Source organism: Bemisia tabaci, chromosome 3, assembly GCF_918797505.1.
Source record: "Bemisia tabaci chromosome 3, PGI_BMITA_v3".
Taxonomy (NCBI): Eukaryota; Metazoa; Arthropoda; class Insecta; order Hemiptera; family Aleyrodidae; genus Bemisia; species Bemisia tabaci.
The window spans coordinates 3,474,800-3,489,273 of NC_092795.1; the positions used below are offsets into that span (position 1 = coordinate 3,474,800).

Below are 14,474 nucleotides of genomic sequence, written 5' to 3' on the forward strand. Positions count from 1 at the left end.
TCCCTTGGCTCCGTAGGGTCAGGGGGCGGACCCCCGTCTTTGGCTTCCTAGGGTTCAGGGGGCTGACCCCTTCCCTTGGCTCCGTAGGGGTCAGGGGGCGGACCCCCGTCTTTGGCTTCCTAGGGTTCAGGGGGCTGACCCCTTCCCTTGGCTCCGTAGTGGTCAGGGAGCGGACCCCCGTCTTTGGCTTCCTAGGGTTCAGGGGGCTGACCCCTTCCCTTGGCTCCGTAAGGGTCAGGAGGCGGACCCCCGTCTTTGGCTTCCTAGGGTTCAGGGGGCTGACCCCTTCCCTTGGTTCCGTAGGGGTCAGGGGGCGGACCCCCGTCTTTGGCTTCCTAGGGTTCAGGGGGCTGACCCCTTCCCTTGGCTCCGTAGGGGTCAGGGGCGGACCCCCGTCTATGGCTTTCTAGGGTTCAGGGGGCTGACCCCTTCCCTTGGCTCCGTAGAGGTCAGGGGGCGGACCCCCGTCTTTGGCTTGCTAGGGTTCAGGGGGCTGACCCCTTCCCTTGGCTCCGTAGGGGTCAGGGGGCGGAGCCCCGTCTTTGGCTTCCCAGGGTTCAGGGGGCTGACCCCGTCCCTTGGCTCCGTAGGGGTCAGGGGGCGGACCCCCGTCTTTGGCTTCCCAGGGTTCAGGGGGCTGACCCATTCCCTTGGCTCCGTAGGGGTCAGGGGGCGGACCCCCGTCTTTGGCTTCCTAGGGTTCAGGGGGCTGACCCCTTCCCTTGGCTCCGTAGGGGTCAGGGGGCGGACCCCCGTCTTTGGCTTCCTAGGGTTCAGGGGGCTGACCCCTTCCCTTGGCTCCGTAGGGGTCAGGGAGCGGACCCCCGTCTTTGGCTTCCTAGGGTTCAGGGGGCTGACCCCTTCCCTTGGCTCCGTAAGGGTCAGGAGGCGGACCCCCGTCTTTGGCTTCCTAGGGTTCAGGGGGCTGACCACTTCCCTTGGTTCCGTAGGGGTCAGGGGGCGGACCCCCGTCTTTGGCTTCCTAGGGTTCAGGGGGCTGACCCCTTCCCTTGGATCCGTAGGGGTCAGGGGGCGGACCCCCGTCTTTGGCTTCCCAGGGTTCAGGGGGCTGACCCCTTCCCTTGGCTCCGTAGGGGTCAGGGGGCGGACCCCCGTCTTTGGCTTCCTAGGGTTCAGGGGGCTGACCCCTTCCCTTGGCTCCGTAGGGGTCAGGGGGCGGACCCCCGTCTTTGGCTTCCTAGGGTTCAGGGGGCTGACCCCTTCCCTTGGCTCCGTAGGGGTCAGGGGGCGGACCCCCGTCTTTGGCTTCCTAGGGTTCAGGGGGCTAACCCCTTCCCTTGGCTCCGTAGGGGTCAGGGGGCGGACCCCCGTCTTTGGCTTCCTAGGGTTCAGGGGGCTGACCCCTTCCCTTGGCTCCGTAGTGGTCAGGGAGCGGACCCCCGTCTTTGGCTTCCTAGGGTTCAGGGGGCTGACCCCTTCCCTTGGTTCGTAGGGGTCAGGGGGCGGACCCCCGTCTTTGGCTTCCTAGGGTTCAGGGGGCTGACCCCTTCCCTTGGCTCCGTAGTGGTCAGGGAGCGGACCCCCGTCTTTGGCTTCCTAGGGTTCAGGGGGCTGACCCCTTCCCTTGGCTCCGTAAGGGTCAGGAGGCGGACCCCCGTCTTTGGCTTCCTAGGGTTCAGGGGGCTGACCCCTTCCCTTGGTTCCGTAGGGGTCAGGGGGCGGACCCCCGTCTTTGGCTTCCTAGGGTTCAGGGGGCTGACCCCTTCCCTTGGCTCCGTAGGGGTGAGGGGGCGGACCCCCGTCTATGGCTTTCTAGGGTTCAGGGGGCTGACCCCTTCCCTTGGCTCCGTAGAGGTCAGGGGGCGGACCCCCGTCTTTGGCTTGCTAGGGTTCAGGGGGCTGACCCCTTCCCTTGGCTCCGTAGAGGTCAGGGGGTGGACCCCCGTCTTTGGCTTCCCAGGGTTCAGGGGGCTGACCCCGTCCCTTGGCTCCGTAGGGGTCAGGGGGCGGACCCCCGTCTTTGGCTTCCCAGGGTTCAGGGGGCTGACCCCTTCCCTTGGCTCCGTAGGGGTCAGGGGGCGGACCCCCGTCTTTGGCTTCCTAGGGTTCAGGGGGCTGACCCCTTCCCTTGGCTCCGTAGGGGTCAGGGGGCGGACCCCCGTCTTTGGCTTCCTAGGGTTCAGGGGGCTGACCCCTTCCCTTGGCTCCGTAGGGGTCAGGGAGCGGACCCCCCTCTTTGGCTTCCTAGGGTTCAGGGGGCTGACCCCTTCCCTTGGCTCCGTAAGGGTCAGGAGGCGGACCCCCGTCTTTGGCTTCCTAGGGTTCAGGGGCTGACCCCTTCCCTTGGTTCCGTAGGGGTCAGGGGGCGGACCCCCGTCTTTGGCTTCCTAGGGTTCAGGGGGCTTACCCCTTCCCTTGGCTCCGTAGGGGTCAGGGGGCGGACCCCCGTCTTTGGCTTCCTAGGGTTCAGGGGGCTTACCCCTTCCCCTGGCTCCGTAGGGGTCAGGGGGCGGACCCCCGTCTTTGGCTTCCTAGGGTTCAGGGGGCTGACCTCTTCCCTTGGCTCCGTAGGGGTCAGGGGGCGGACCCCCGTCTTTGGCTTCCTAGGGTTCAGGGGGCTTACCCCTTCCCTTGGCTCCGTAGGGGTCAGGGGGCGGACCCCCGTCTTTGGCTTCCTAGGGTTCAGGGGGCTGACCCCTTCCCTTGGCTCCGTAGAGGTCAGGGGGCGGACCCCCGTCTTTGGCTTCCTAGGGTTCAGGGGGCTGACCCCTTCCCTTGGCTCCGTAGGGGTCAGGGGGCGGACCCCCGTCTTTGGCTTCCTAGGGTTCAGGGGGCTGACCCCTTCCCTTGGCTCCGTAGTGGTCAGGGAGCGGACCCCCGTCTTTGGCTTCCTAGGGTTCAGGGGGCTGACCCCTTCCCTTGGTTCGTAGGGGTCAGGGGGCGGACCCCCGTCTTTGGCTTCCTAGGGTTCAGGGGGCTGACCCCTTCTCTTGGCTTCGTAGGGGTCAGGGGGCGGACCCCCGTCTTTGGCTTCCTAGGGTTCAGGGGGCTGACCCCTTCCCTTGGCTCTGTAGGGGTCAGGGGGCGGACCCCCGTCTTTGGCTTCCTAGGGTTCAGGGGGCTGACCCCTCCCTTGGCTCCTTAGGGGTCAGGGGGCGGACCCCCGTCTTTCTTTCCTTCGTCCCGGCCTTCTTGTCGTAGTTCCTCCGTTGCTTGAGGTCTATTACTCGCCTTCAAATGGCCGGGTATGCCGGGACTTCCGTGACGCACGAATAGTGGTATCAGAATTTTGCATTAAGTTTACGGGTTAATTTGAAGGCGCTCATCTGTATCCATTGTGAATGGCCTTGTACGGCGATATTGACCAAAGAAGATCATATTTTTGGGTTTTAAATCGAGCCGCACATTCGAAAAACGCCGAGGAATATTATTTTGAAAATATTATAGGAATGTTTTTGGTCGCTACGTCTTTTTTCAAAGGAAGAGAGCGAAGGCGGCTGGATCAGATTGTGTATTTTAAGTCCCTTGGTTCGGTTATCGTATTCTAATGCGAAACTGATAGAGTGGCCGTTTACATGACCGCAACTTACTCAAAAGCGGTTGTGAATTGACAAAGTTTCCCATGGATAAAATGAGCTTTCTTTGATTAACTGTGAATAATCAAAATTGAAGAAAAGGTTCTTTGTCCACTGGTCGAATAGGAAGGCGTAAAGCATGGATGGATGGAGCATCGATGACCAACTAAATCATATCTGATAAGGAATTTTATGTGTGAAACCCTTTTTTCAGTCATATGTGATCCAAAGCCACCAACAAGTTTAAAACCCCAATTGCAAAAATGCGTATCTCCTGATGAAGTGTCGATTTTTAGTGCCAACAACGCGATTCTCGGCATTTCTGCCGTATTTTCTAACAGTTCGAGAAATTATTGAAACTACTGATGGAGTTTGAAAAAACATCTTATTCTTGCTATCCTCAAGAATGATTACCCTTCTACCGATAATAAAGAGGAATGCAGACAGTTTTTACTCCCCTGGAAAATCGTGTTTTCCGAGATTCACACTTCTGCACTTTCACCATCGATGAAGTGCTTTAGTATTGTTTAAATAACATTTGCACAGGCAGTGATTGTGATTGTGCAGTCAGTAATTTTCTTTCTCATCAATTTCTTCACAAACATTTGCAGGTATATATGTTGCAGGCAATTATCAATCGCCGGCAAATTGCAATCTATTCGTGTTTAATCAACAAATTTAATCGTTTTAAAGTGAAAATAAACGAGATTGGAAGTAGGGATTATTATGCTTCGAATTTAAACATACGTTAGTCCCTTCTTCTTGGATACAATCATGGTGCCAGCTAGCACACTCGCGAGTTCGTGAAATGTCATCAATAATCTGTGTTAGGTTCGGTTAAGCAACTAAACTAACTTCTTGGCAAAGCGGAGAGTATCGCTGGATTTGAAGGCGTAAAGAAATCTTTACTACATCGATGTTATCGTAATTACAATTTGACGAATTGACAAGCACGGAGCTTGCAAATTGCCGGCGATTGCTGACTCCTTGCGACTTATACACTGTTAAAGATTTCAGAGATATTTATTTCCATCTTTAAGTTTACATGTAATTTTCTCTCTTCTAATCAGCATGTGTGTTTCTTTTTTGTCTCTGGTGCATCTCTCGGAATTATTGGATTCAAAAATCGATGATCTTCCTGGACAACGCAAATCGTCAATTAAAAAATTGGGATCGTTCAATTAAACGGGACACTTGATCCACTTAACTGAATCTTTAAATTAACTGGAAACTCAAATTTACCACAAATCCTATTCAACCGAAAACCTGATCTCGTCACCTTCCAGGCAAAGTATCACAAGCGCCATACGACGTTTAAAAATTTCCGCCGCCATCATATTTTTCTACAGAGAAATTGTTCAACGAAGCTGTCCGAAAATTACACCGAATTTTCTTTGTGCTGCCGATAAAATTAAGTGAAATTTTCGCTCAGATTTAACCAACAATTTCTCAGTAAAAACATAAAATGGCGGCGGAAATTTTTAAACGTCGCATGGCGCTTGTGATACTTTGCCTGGAAGGTGACGATCTAACCCTGCTAACCAAAACTGTACTCAACCGGAGATCTTACCCACCGGAATTGATGAATTTGATTCATTTTATTTTTTTTTTTTTTTTCATTTTATAATTGAACCATTTTGTTACAATGTTCCGTTTTATCATTCTCTAACCCACTTGGGGTTTTATAACCAGGCAACCTCTAGTGCATAAAGTAAAACCTAAAAGATTGAAGCATCAGTAACTTTTTTACAAGTTTTCGAAGTTTCAAAATGAGCGCGCCAGTCTCTTTCCGGTAAGGGACTCACGCACTCGATATATTTTATCGAGTTGGGGGTCAAAACAATCGCAAAGGCGGGATACTACGTATACTCGCCAATTAGGAAATCTGTCCTTTGAGCTAAGGGGGCCTTCAAAGCTTTTAAGATAATGCCTTTGACGACCACTAATCTCTAGCTTTAACGCTGTGCTCTACGAAATTTTTCGTTTACTTCTAGGTGGATTAAGGTGGATGGGGGTCAAAACAATCGCAAAGGCGGGATACTACGTATACTCGCCAATTAGGAAATCTGTCCTTTGAGCTAAGAGGGCCTTCAAAGCTTTTAAGATAATGCCTTTGACGACCACTAATCTCTAGCTTTAACGCTGTGCTCTACGAAATTTTTCGTTTACTTCTAGGTGGATTAAGGTGGATGATTGAAATAATTAAAAATCCATTTTGATCGGTGAGAAAGTTTATCCCGTTAAGAAATGAAAACTTCCGCAACGGTGGAAGGCGATAATTGAAATCATCCTGCGGGATTATTGTTTTAATAGCGTTTTAAAACCCAATCGTTGAAAAGACACAGCGAAAATATTCCGCTTTCTGTCTTTCTCACCGAGCACATTTTGCAGATATACATATAATTAAATCAAGCACTGTAATGAATGCCCTATCCAGAATTGAGATCGACTGTAGACACTCACCCACAAAAGATTACGTGTTATTGACTGAGTTGCTTTAATTTTTCGTTGAATTAAATACCTACCCTCAAAAAGAAAAAAGAATTTTTTTTTTGGAGAGGCATTGATTCAAGCAGTGACAGGCATTTTAAAATTTCATAAAGTATTCAAAGTTTTGGAAATTTCTCCGCAGACTTATTTGAAACAGTCTTCTGTGAGAAATTAAAGCAATATGCCTGTTCTGCCTTGATAACAATGAAAGGAGTAAAAGAAAAAATGAAGTCTTGAGAAAACGGGCTCAGAAGCGTCTGACCAGAAAATTTTATCGAAAGAAGTCTCGGTTCTTTGTCAAATTGTGAACATTTCATGAAATTTATTCGTATTAAACTTCATGATTGTTGAAACTTTTGAGGATGCATACGGGAGGCCAATACTCGCCTAGAAACCGTGATTCTCGATTTTGACATTTTTCACCCCGACCCTAAAACATTCACGACTTGCAAATATTTTCATCTAGTTTAGAGCGTTAGATCGGGGCTAAAAATCTCTCTAAACTCCCCTTTGTGCCACCTTCATGTATGGCACCTCAGTATAGGGTAGCATATTACCGCCGCATCAACAGGAAGACTATCTGAAACGCGCTTCCCAAACTCCGAAGGTTTAATTCATAGTTCCGTTTATTTCAAATTTTGTGAAATTAATTCTAGCCTTTTGAAATTTTATTTTCCGTGACTGCATGAAAGCAGAAGGAAAATCGATTTCAGTTAGAATGCCCAAGATTCTCCCGGTATAAATGCAATTCGTGCGGAATAATTGGCAACATTGAAATGAGGGGCTTAGAAGACAAGTCGCATGAGTGCAGTTTCTGCTCTTTCGCGAGAAAAAGTGTTTAAAGTTTCGAAATTACATGGACCCTTACGGCGGAAAGTAAGTTCACACAGACTTTTTTATGCTTAAAAATTGGAATTTGGAGCCAATTTCTCGTAGAGTATGCTTTCAGACCAGTGTTACTTGAAATCATTAACGCTTCGAGTTTTTAAAAAAAATTGCACTTATGCGCCTTGTCCTCAGAGCCCCTCAAATGCGGACGTATTTCTACCAAACGGAATTATATGCATTATGACATGAGCCCTGAGACCCATAAGAATATGTGCATAAGAGGGCTCACGTCATAATGCACATAGTTCCGTTCGATACAAATACGTCCAAATGTAGTTACGCTCTCTCGTGACACAGAATGACCTATAGTTGCTGGAATGTAATAGATGAAGCTGAAATTGAGCTCAAGAGCCATTTGAAAGTTGAAGTTGGTAAAGAGTAATGACGGAGATAATTTTCGTGGACTTACCTTGGGGTACCTCAATATTTCTATGTGAGGGTACTGGGTTCTCATTCCGTAGATGGGGTATTTAAGCTCGCCGACGAGGGAGTCATTAAAACTCGCGTACGCCAGATACCGCCCGTCCGGCGAGAACCACACTCCGCTCCCGCTCTTGAAAATCTCCTCTGCAAAAGACAAAAACTCATCAGTTGCCTTAGACTTAGTTTCCCAACTTAATCAGTATTCATGGAACTCCTCCTCCGAGGACAGACTTCTCCATACTGCTAGCCATCTCCCAGACGCATCATCTCGACAATTGTCTATGAAATCGCGTCACCCAATGTCCTTTCCAATACTGCCGTACTGAGGAAAAACGCCGTATGGATATTCGAGAGTTGCCACATTTCCTCCTATACTGCCGTGCTAAGGAACATTCAAGAGTTGCCAAATTTCCTTCGATAAAATGTTTATTTTCGAGGCAAGTTATGAATAATTTTCCTTGAAATTTTCAGGAACTTCAGGTGAAATTGCGATCAAAATTATCTGAAAAATTAGGAGGAAAATATTCATGTTTACCAGGAAATTTGTGTTTTATCCAAGAAAATTTGGCAACGCCTGAGGGTTCATACGGTTTTTTTCTAAAGCACGGCAGTATAAAACATGTACTCGTGAGGAAAGTTTTCCATAGTTTACTTTGAAATTGCCAGATATTTTAGATTATATCGCTAAAAAATCGTCCAAAAATTTGGAAAAAAAATATTCACAATTTTTCGTATAAATTTGGCTTGTATTGAGGGAAACATGGCAACACTTGAAGGCTCATATGGCGTTTTACCTTAGCATGGTACAATAGGCGATACTTTCATTAAGATCGTTCGGATAGCGCTGAGCAAACCAGCCACATCTCCATGCGGGGCCTTTTTGAATAGAGGTTATCAGTTCGGCGATGAATTTTGGTTCAATTTAGTCAAATGGAGATTGAATTTGGTGTATAGTTCTACACAAGAAAACTCGTGTAATGGAGGAGTAAAATTGAAGTAGCCTCGACGGTAGCCTTGATCAGATAAAACGTTTTTTCACCCAAGACTGTGTTGCTAAAGCACGTTCAAGCGGAAATCAAGATAAGCAAATAGGTTACAAACTTAAGAGAGAATTTAAAACACCTAAACGACAATGGAGTTTGGTGGATTCTTAAACGGTTTTTGTGACTGATCCTTGTTTCCTAAACTTTGCTCGTTCGACGCTCAGCTCTAATTTTGTGTCCATCCCCATCAAACATGTGCTATCAGATGTACTTTATCAAACAGAGGTCTCTTTCAGCACTTTCATTGTGGATATGACTGGTTTGCCTGAAGTTATCTGAATAATATGAAAATATATAAGTCTAGTAGAATGTGGAATTTTGTTAGATTTAACTCATAGGTAAGATATTAGTGTTTAATGCTCACCCTCCTGTGGATTCAAACTTCACATTTGTGTATAACCGAGACGGAACCAAGTCAAAACCAATCAAACAGCCTTCAATTTTTACGTATGCAACACGCACACCCATAGAGCGCGAATAGTTGCATCAAAGCGCCTTCATTAACGCTGTACCATGTCGATCGCTTAAAATAAGATGTCATATCTCCCGCGCTGAAGAAAAACGCCCTATGAGTCATCCAACGTTACCAAGTTTCCTTTTGTATGAAACGAGTTTTCAGGGCAACTTGTGACTATTTTTCTTCCAAGTCTTCAAAGGATTTTATTCGGAATTTAATCTGAAGTGTCTGCAAATTCCCAGGAAAAGTATTCTTAACTTCCCCTGAAAACAGATATTATATCGAGAAGCATTTTATGACCTCCTTTGTTCATGCGACGTTTTGCCTTTTATCAGAACTGCGGGGGGCGGGTGCCTCATCATGCGTTCGTTTGCATTAAACAATTCCTTTCCTCTATTCGTCTTGCACATTTTCTTGTATAATTTTAGAGATTATGCTGCGATACGAGGAAACCAATGTAACCACTTTTAGAACCTCAAAGTTTTGTACAAACGGAGTTATAAGCGTTTAAAGTTTCCTAATTTTGTCCGACCTCTCCTGATGACTCGATCCACTGTGCTAAGGTAGAACGTCGTATAAGCCACTAGGTGTTGCAAAATTTTCCTCTACAAATCACAAACTTTCAGGAAAATCTGTGGATATTTCTCCTTCAATTTTTCACAGGGTTTTGTTAGAAGTTTGACGTAAAAAGTCTGAAAATTCCAAGGAAAAATATTTATAACTTCCCTCATAAATAGACTTTTCATCGGAGGAAATTTGGCAACTCTCGAATGTTCATACGGCGTTCTTCCTTAGCACGGCAGTGTGCGGCGCCGAATTTCTTGTTTGCGTACGGTAGGTTTACTCCTTGGAGAAAAAAGGTCAAAGGGATGGAGATGAGTTTAGTACCTTGATACATCCAGTCGGGAATGCCGTTGCGGATGGTGGGGGAGCCGTTGGAGGTGAGCCGGAGAAGGGGGGCTCCCGGTGGGGAGCGGCGCGCCCTGGGGGCGTAGTAAATGTCGTGCTTGTAGACGAAGACCAAGGCGTTCCCGCGCGGCGACCACTGGACCAGCTCCAAACGCACCGCATCCGAGTCTTCCGTCGAGGAAATCGCTGGCGTCAGACCCGTCCGGCTCCTTAAACAACAATACCAAACTCACATTGGATACGGCGTGTCACATGACCAGTGGAACGAGTATTGAAATGGATGGACAAAGCGATAAGCACACCAGACAAACGGAAAATGGAGCAAATTGGCTGGAACGCACGGAAAAAAATGGATTTCTGATTTTTCAATATAATTGTTAAGAAATATGTCCATTCACATGTACATTTTACAATAAAGTAAAGCTAACTTAACCTCGGCGGTATGGTTAAATGAGCATTTTTTATCGTAAAATCTACATTGAAACATATTAGACACTTTTTTAACTACAAAATTGTTAAATCAGCAATTTCATTTCTTCCGTGCGGATGGTTATTATGGCGTAAGGGGATAATGGTACAATAATTAAAGGGTCTGTCTTGGGTTGCCGTTAGTTAGTCTCTTACTTTTGCCTCCTTCGTCTATTTCAACCACTCGCTTCCACAAATAGGATCTCCCCATTTTGCCTTTGTCTTCTTTGTCTGTCGCTTTGTCCATCAATTTCAATAAGCAACCCGCAGGAAGACAACATAAAGGATATCCTATATTTGACCAAACATGCAAAGCGCGCCTTGAGATGGATTAAATAGCTTGAGCTGACTATACCACAGCTAAAAGAGGTTAATTTTGCATCGTTTTGCTCGAAGGCAACCCCTAAGTTGTATAGTGCGAGCTATAACAGTGAACGCAAAGAAAGCCAGAGCGCCTTCTATTTTCACGTATGCAACACGCACATCCATAGAGTACGAATAGTTGTATGACGGCGCCTTGACCAATACGTCCCATTTGCATTGGATCAATTGCTCAATATATCAATTCCGGTGTGATGTTGATGAACGCAGTTTCAGCTATTTGGCGTTAACAACTTGCCCCCCCCCCCCCCTCCCCCATATTATATTGATCCTTTGAGAGTATTTAAAAGTTAAACATCAATAATGTCACCGCCAGTTTTAGAAATAAAACTGACCGGAGTATTAAAGTAATTTGCCTCTGGACAAGGTATGAATTAAATCACTATAGGCACCATGTTTTCTCTTCAACATTGCATGAAGAATACGAATCACAAAACGGGAAGTTTAAGAATTGATTAATATAAACGGTATGAATGTTTACAATATTAACATTGGTAACACAGCAAAAATACTAATGATGCCATTTGTATTATTTTGACTGATGAAAGTACTTCTCAGTATCTCATTCAGGATTTGATTTCGGAACTTCCCGTTGTGTGCATTATTTTCTACATTAGATTTTGAGGAGAAAACATTTGATATTTTTTTTTTTTCACTACTAATTTTACAAGTTATGGCTAAAAATTGTGACCAAAAATTCTTGAAAATAGCAAAAAACGCAATCTTCAAAAACTTGAAATCTATATTTTCGACATCAAATGGGCATTTTTGGTCTATTCAACGATGCGCTTCTCAACCCAAAGGCGCAATTTGCCTGACTTAGTCACAAATAGCGCAACTCTCCAGAGGGGCATAGTGAATCCTCATCAGGATGGTACAGCATTACAATTTTATGATGATTATTTACTGAACACGTCTTGCTACAAAACTAAAAAAATTCAATAAGTGTGCCTCAGGAAAAATCGCATTAGGAGACAAGTTGAGGATAAGATATGCTTTTCCAAGTAATTTACTGATCAGAAAACTAATTTTGCCAACTTTTCCCTCATTATAGCCTTCAAAACATGCAAGTTTGAGAGACTACATGGTTCAACCGTGGATATTCGAACCGCAGATAATCGAGAATCTATCGTGAAAATCCCTCAAGGCAAGTTTGAGAAGCATGGTCCGATCGTGGATCACACAGTCAAAACTCTGTCGTGAGAAGACCTCAAGGCAAGTTTGAGAAACTGTATGGATTGATTGTGGATATACAAACCACAAATAATCAAAACTCTATCTTAAAGGCCCTCAAAGTAAGTTGAAGAAACTACTTGGTCCGATCGTAAATAAGCGGACCGCGGATAATCGCGACTCTACCGTACAAAACCCTCAAAGCAAATTTGAAGAACGGCATGGATCGATCGTGGATGTACAAAGCGCGGATAATCGAGACTTATAGAGCCCCAAGGCAAGTTTGAAAAACTACATAGATGGATCACGGATACACGAAGCGCGGATAATCGAGATTCTATCGTAGAAAACCCTCAAGGCAAATTTGAAGAACGGCATGGATCGATTGTGGATGTATGAAGCGCGGATAATCGAGACTTATAAGGCCCCAAGGTAAGTTTGAGAAATTACATGGATGGATCGCGGATACATGAAGCGCGGATAATCGAGATTCTATCGTGAAATTAAAACACCCCTAGAGCTATCCGCCAGAGACACTGTCACGTGAAGTGGAGAGTGGGATGAATTCAAGATTGGAGCATTAGGATTTTTCTTCAAATGAGGTGGGAACGCACACTCGGAAATGAAGGCGGTAATGACTAATGAGGTGCTGCAAGGGATACACGCGGTGCAACAAAGCAAAATTCGTCAATGCTCCCGCCTTCAGCTCCTCTTAGTCCTCGGGTTCTTTCAAGTTTTTCCCCCTCTTTTTTTTACACGCACGTCTCCTTTTCTCTTTTCAAGCCACGCTCCCAGAGGCAGCTCGCGACGCAAAATTCCCCGCGCGATTCCAATGATTTTAAACATGCCCCTTTACAACGGATAAAGGAGCGTTCATAAGTCAGGTAACGCTCTAAGGGAAGGGGTTATGAGCCTTCATAACAATGCGTTACAAGGAAGAGGGGGAGGGTGTATTGAGGGAGGTGTAACTGCATTGGCCATAAACAACTTGGTGTGACCCAAAAGTTTGGTCACTGTACCGAATCTGAAAACTAAGAAAAAAAATTAACCGCAAGTTACTTTGCGGTTACTTTGCGTTCTATTTCCAAAATTGACACACAACTTCAGTACCTTTTTCTTTTTAGGTGCCGCATCTCAGACTTTAACTCAACTTTTCCCGCTTCACTCAGTATGGCTTTCCATGGCATGGCGTGCTTTGCGGTGTATTGATCTGCCACTTAAACATATTATGGAAAAGGATCGATAAACAGGGTGTTCGCAAGGTACACCTTAATAGTCGCTTCTTGACCATGGCTTCAAATGGGGAAATATCGATAATCGATCATTCACTCCTCACCGTTGATGAATTTCAAGCCATTTTCCTTACGACGCAAGTTCTTCTCTTTGCTCTATCAGAAGTCCGTAACAGACCCGTTTGTGTCCGTGCAGTCCGAGGCAACGAACGCACAAGTTTAGAATCATTGCGCACGGTCGCGGGACAACGTTCACGTCGCATCCCACCCGTGGAAGCGTGGCTTTGCTTTACTCGCCCCGAGTCTCTCGGTGGTAATTAGCGTTACAGCTTTGAAAACGAGCGTTTTTATCTTTTCGGAATCAGCCGGAAAAACTGTCGGCACCGGAAAAGAAAAGGGATTCTCCTGAGCAAACATACTCCACTGTTTGAAAGTTAGTGACGGGCTATTGTCCTCGTCCAATGAGAGATTACAAACAACTTGGAGCCTTGTTGCATTTCGCTTTTAAGGTGATTCGTCAAGCTCAAGTGACGTAGTCGAACTGGCATGCGAAATGTCGCATCGATTAGGTCAAAAATCTCGGCAGATTTTGAATTTTTAGCAAAAAAAAAAAAAAGGACGATAGCCCCTGCGCATGAAAATCATTCTAAACCAGAAAATCGGCAAAATTCAGAGAATTGAAAGCAGAATAGTATTTGGAAAAAAACCTCGCATTCTATTCAGCTATCGATTTTTGTATCGAATGCGAGGTTTTTTTCCAAATACTATTCTGCTTTCATTTCTCTGAATTTTGCCGCTTTCGGGTTTAGAATGATTTTTTAGGCTCATGCGCAGGGGCTATCGTCCCTTTTTATGCTAAAAATTCAAAATCTGCCGAGATTTTTTACTTAATCGATGCAATATATCGCACGCCAGTTTGACCACGTCATTCTCACTTGAGCTTGAAGAATCACCTTAAGCCGACGGGAATTTCTATCAGATTTTGCAAAATTTTGATTGCAAACCTAAGATCGTTTTCATGATAGTTCCTCTGTCTCTTCTTTTTCCGCGGAGGTCCTGTAAGATTCATATTGTAATTGAGGTTTGTCATAAGTCCCTAATAATCGTAGAAGATTATTGGATCGAAAACTGTGAGGAAAAATTAAATGAAACAAAAGTTTAAGAAAAATTAATAAGGGAGAAATAAAACAATTAGAATTGCATCATTGACAAAAAAATCCTCCGCGGACTCAGTGAAAAAATTTTCCATCTCAAACATCATAGAGCTTTATAGTTTAATAAAAAGGACAGTAATTCAGGAAAACTTAGTATTAAAACTTTAGAGATAAATCCTTGCAAGGCACCACGATGAAATACCCGTTTAGAGAATACAAAAAAAAAACAAAATGAAAAAATGCTGTGATTCTAACAATATTTAATATGAGTATAAATCTATGGCAAATTTAAAAAAATCAATTATTCGTCCTCGGTATTT

General features: G+C 45.5%; 1 protein-coding gene across 4 annotated transcripts in view; it reads right to left on the bottom strand.

Moving 5' to 3' along the window:
* LOC109043284 (inactive dipeptidyl peptidase 10) overlaps positions 1 to 14,474 on the bottom strand; it is a 445,954-nt gene that overhangs the window by 33,646 nt on the left and 397,834 nt on the right. For all 4 annotated transcript variants that reach the window (XM_019060431.2, XM_019060429.2, XM_019060428.2 and 1 more), the window contains 2 exons: positions 9,726 to 9,955; positions 7,324 to 7,481 (listed from right to left, as the gene is read on the bottom strand). In XM_019060431.2, coding sequence (XP_018915976.2) covers positions 7,324 to 7,481; positions 9,726 to 9,955 — 388 coding nt within the window. The remainder of the gene's footprint in view (positions 1 to 7,323; positions 7,482 to 9,725; positions 9,956 to 14,474) is intronic.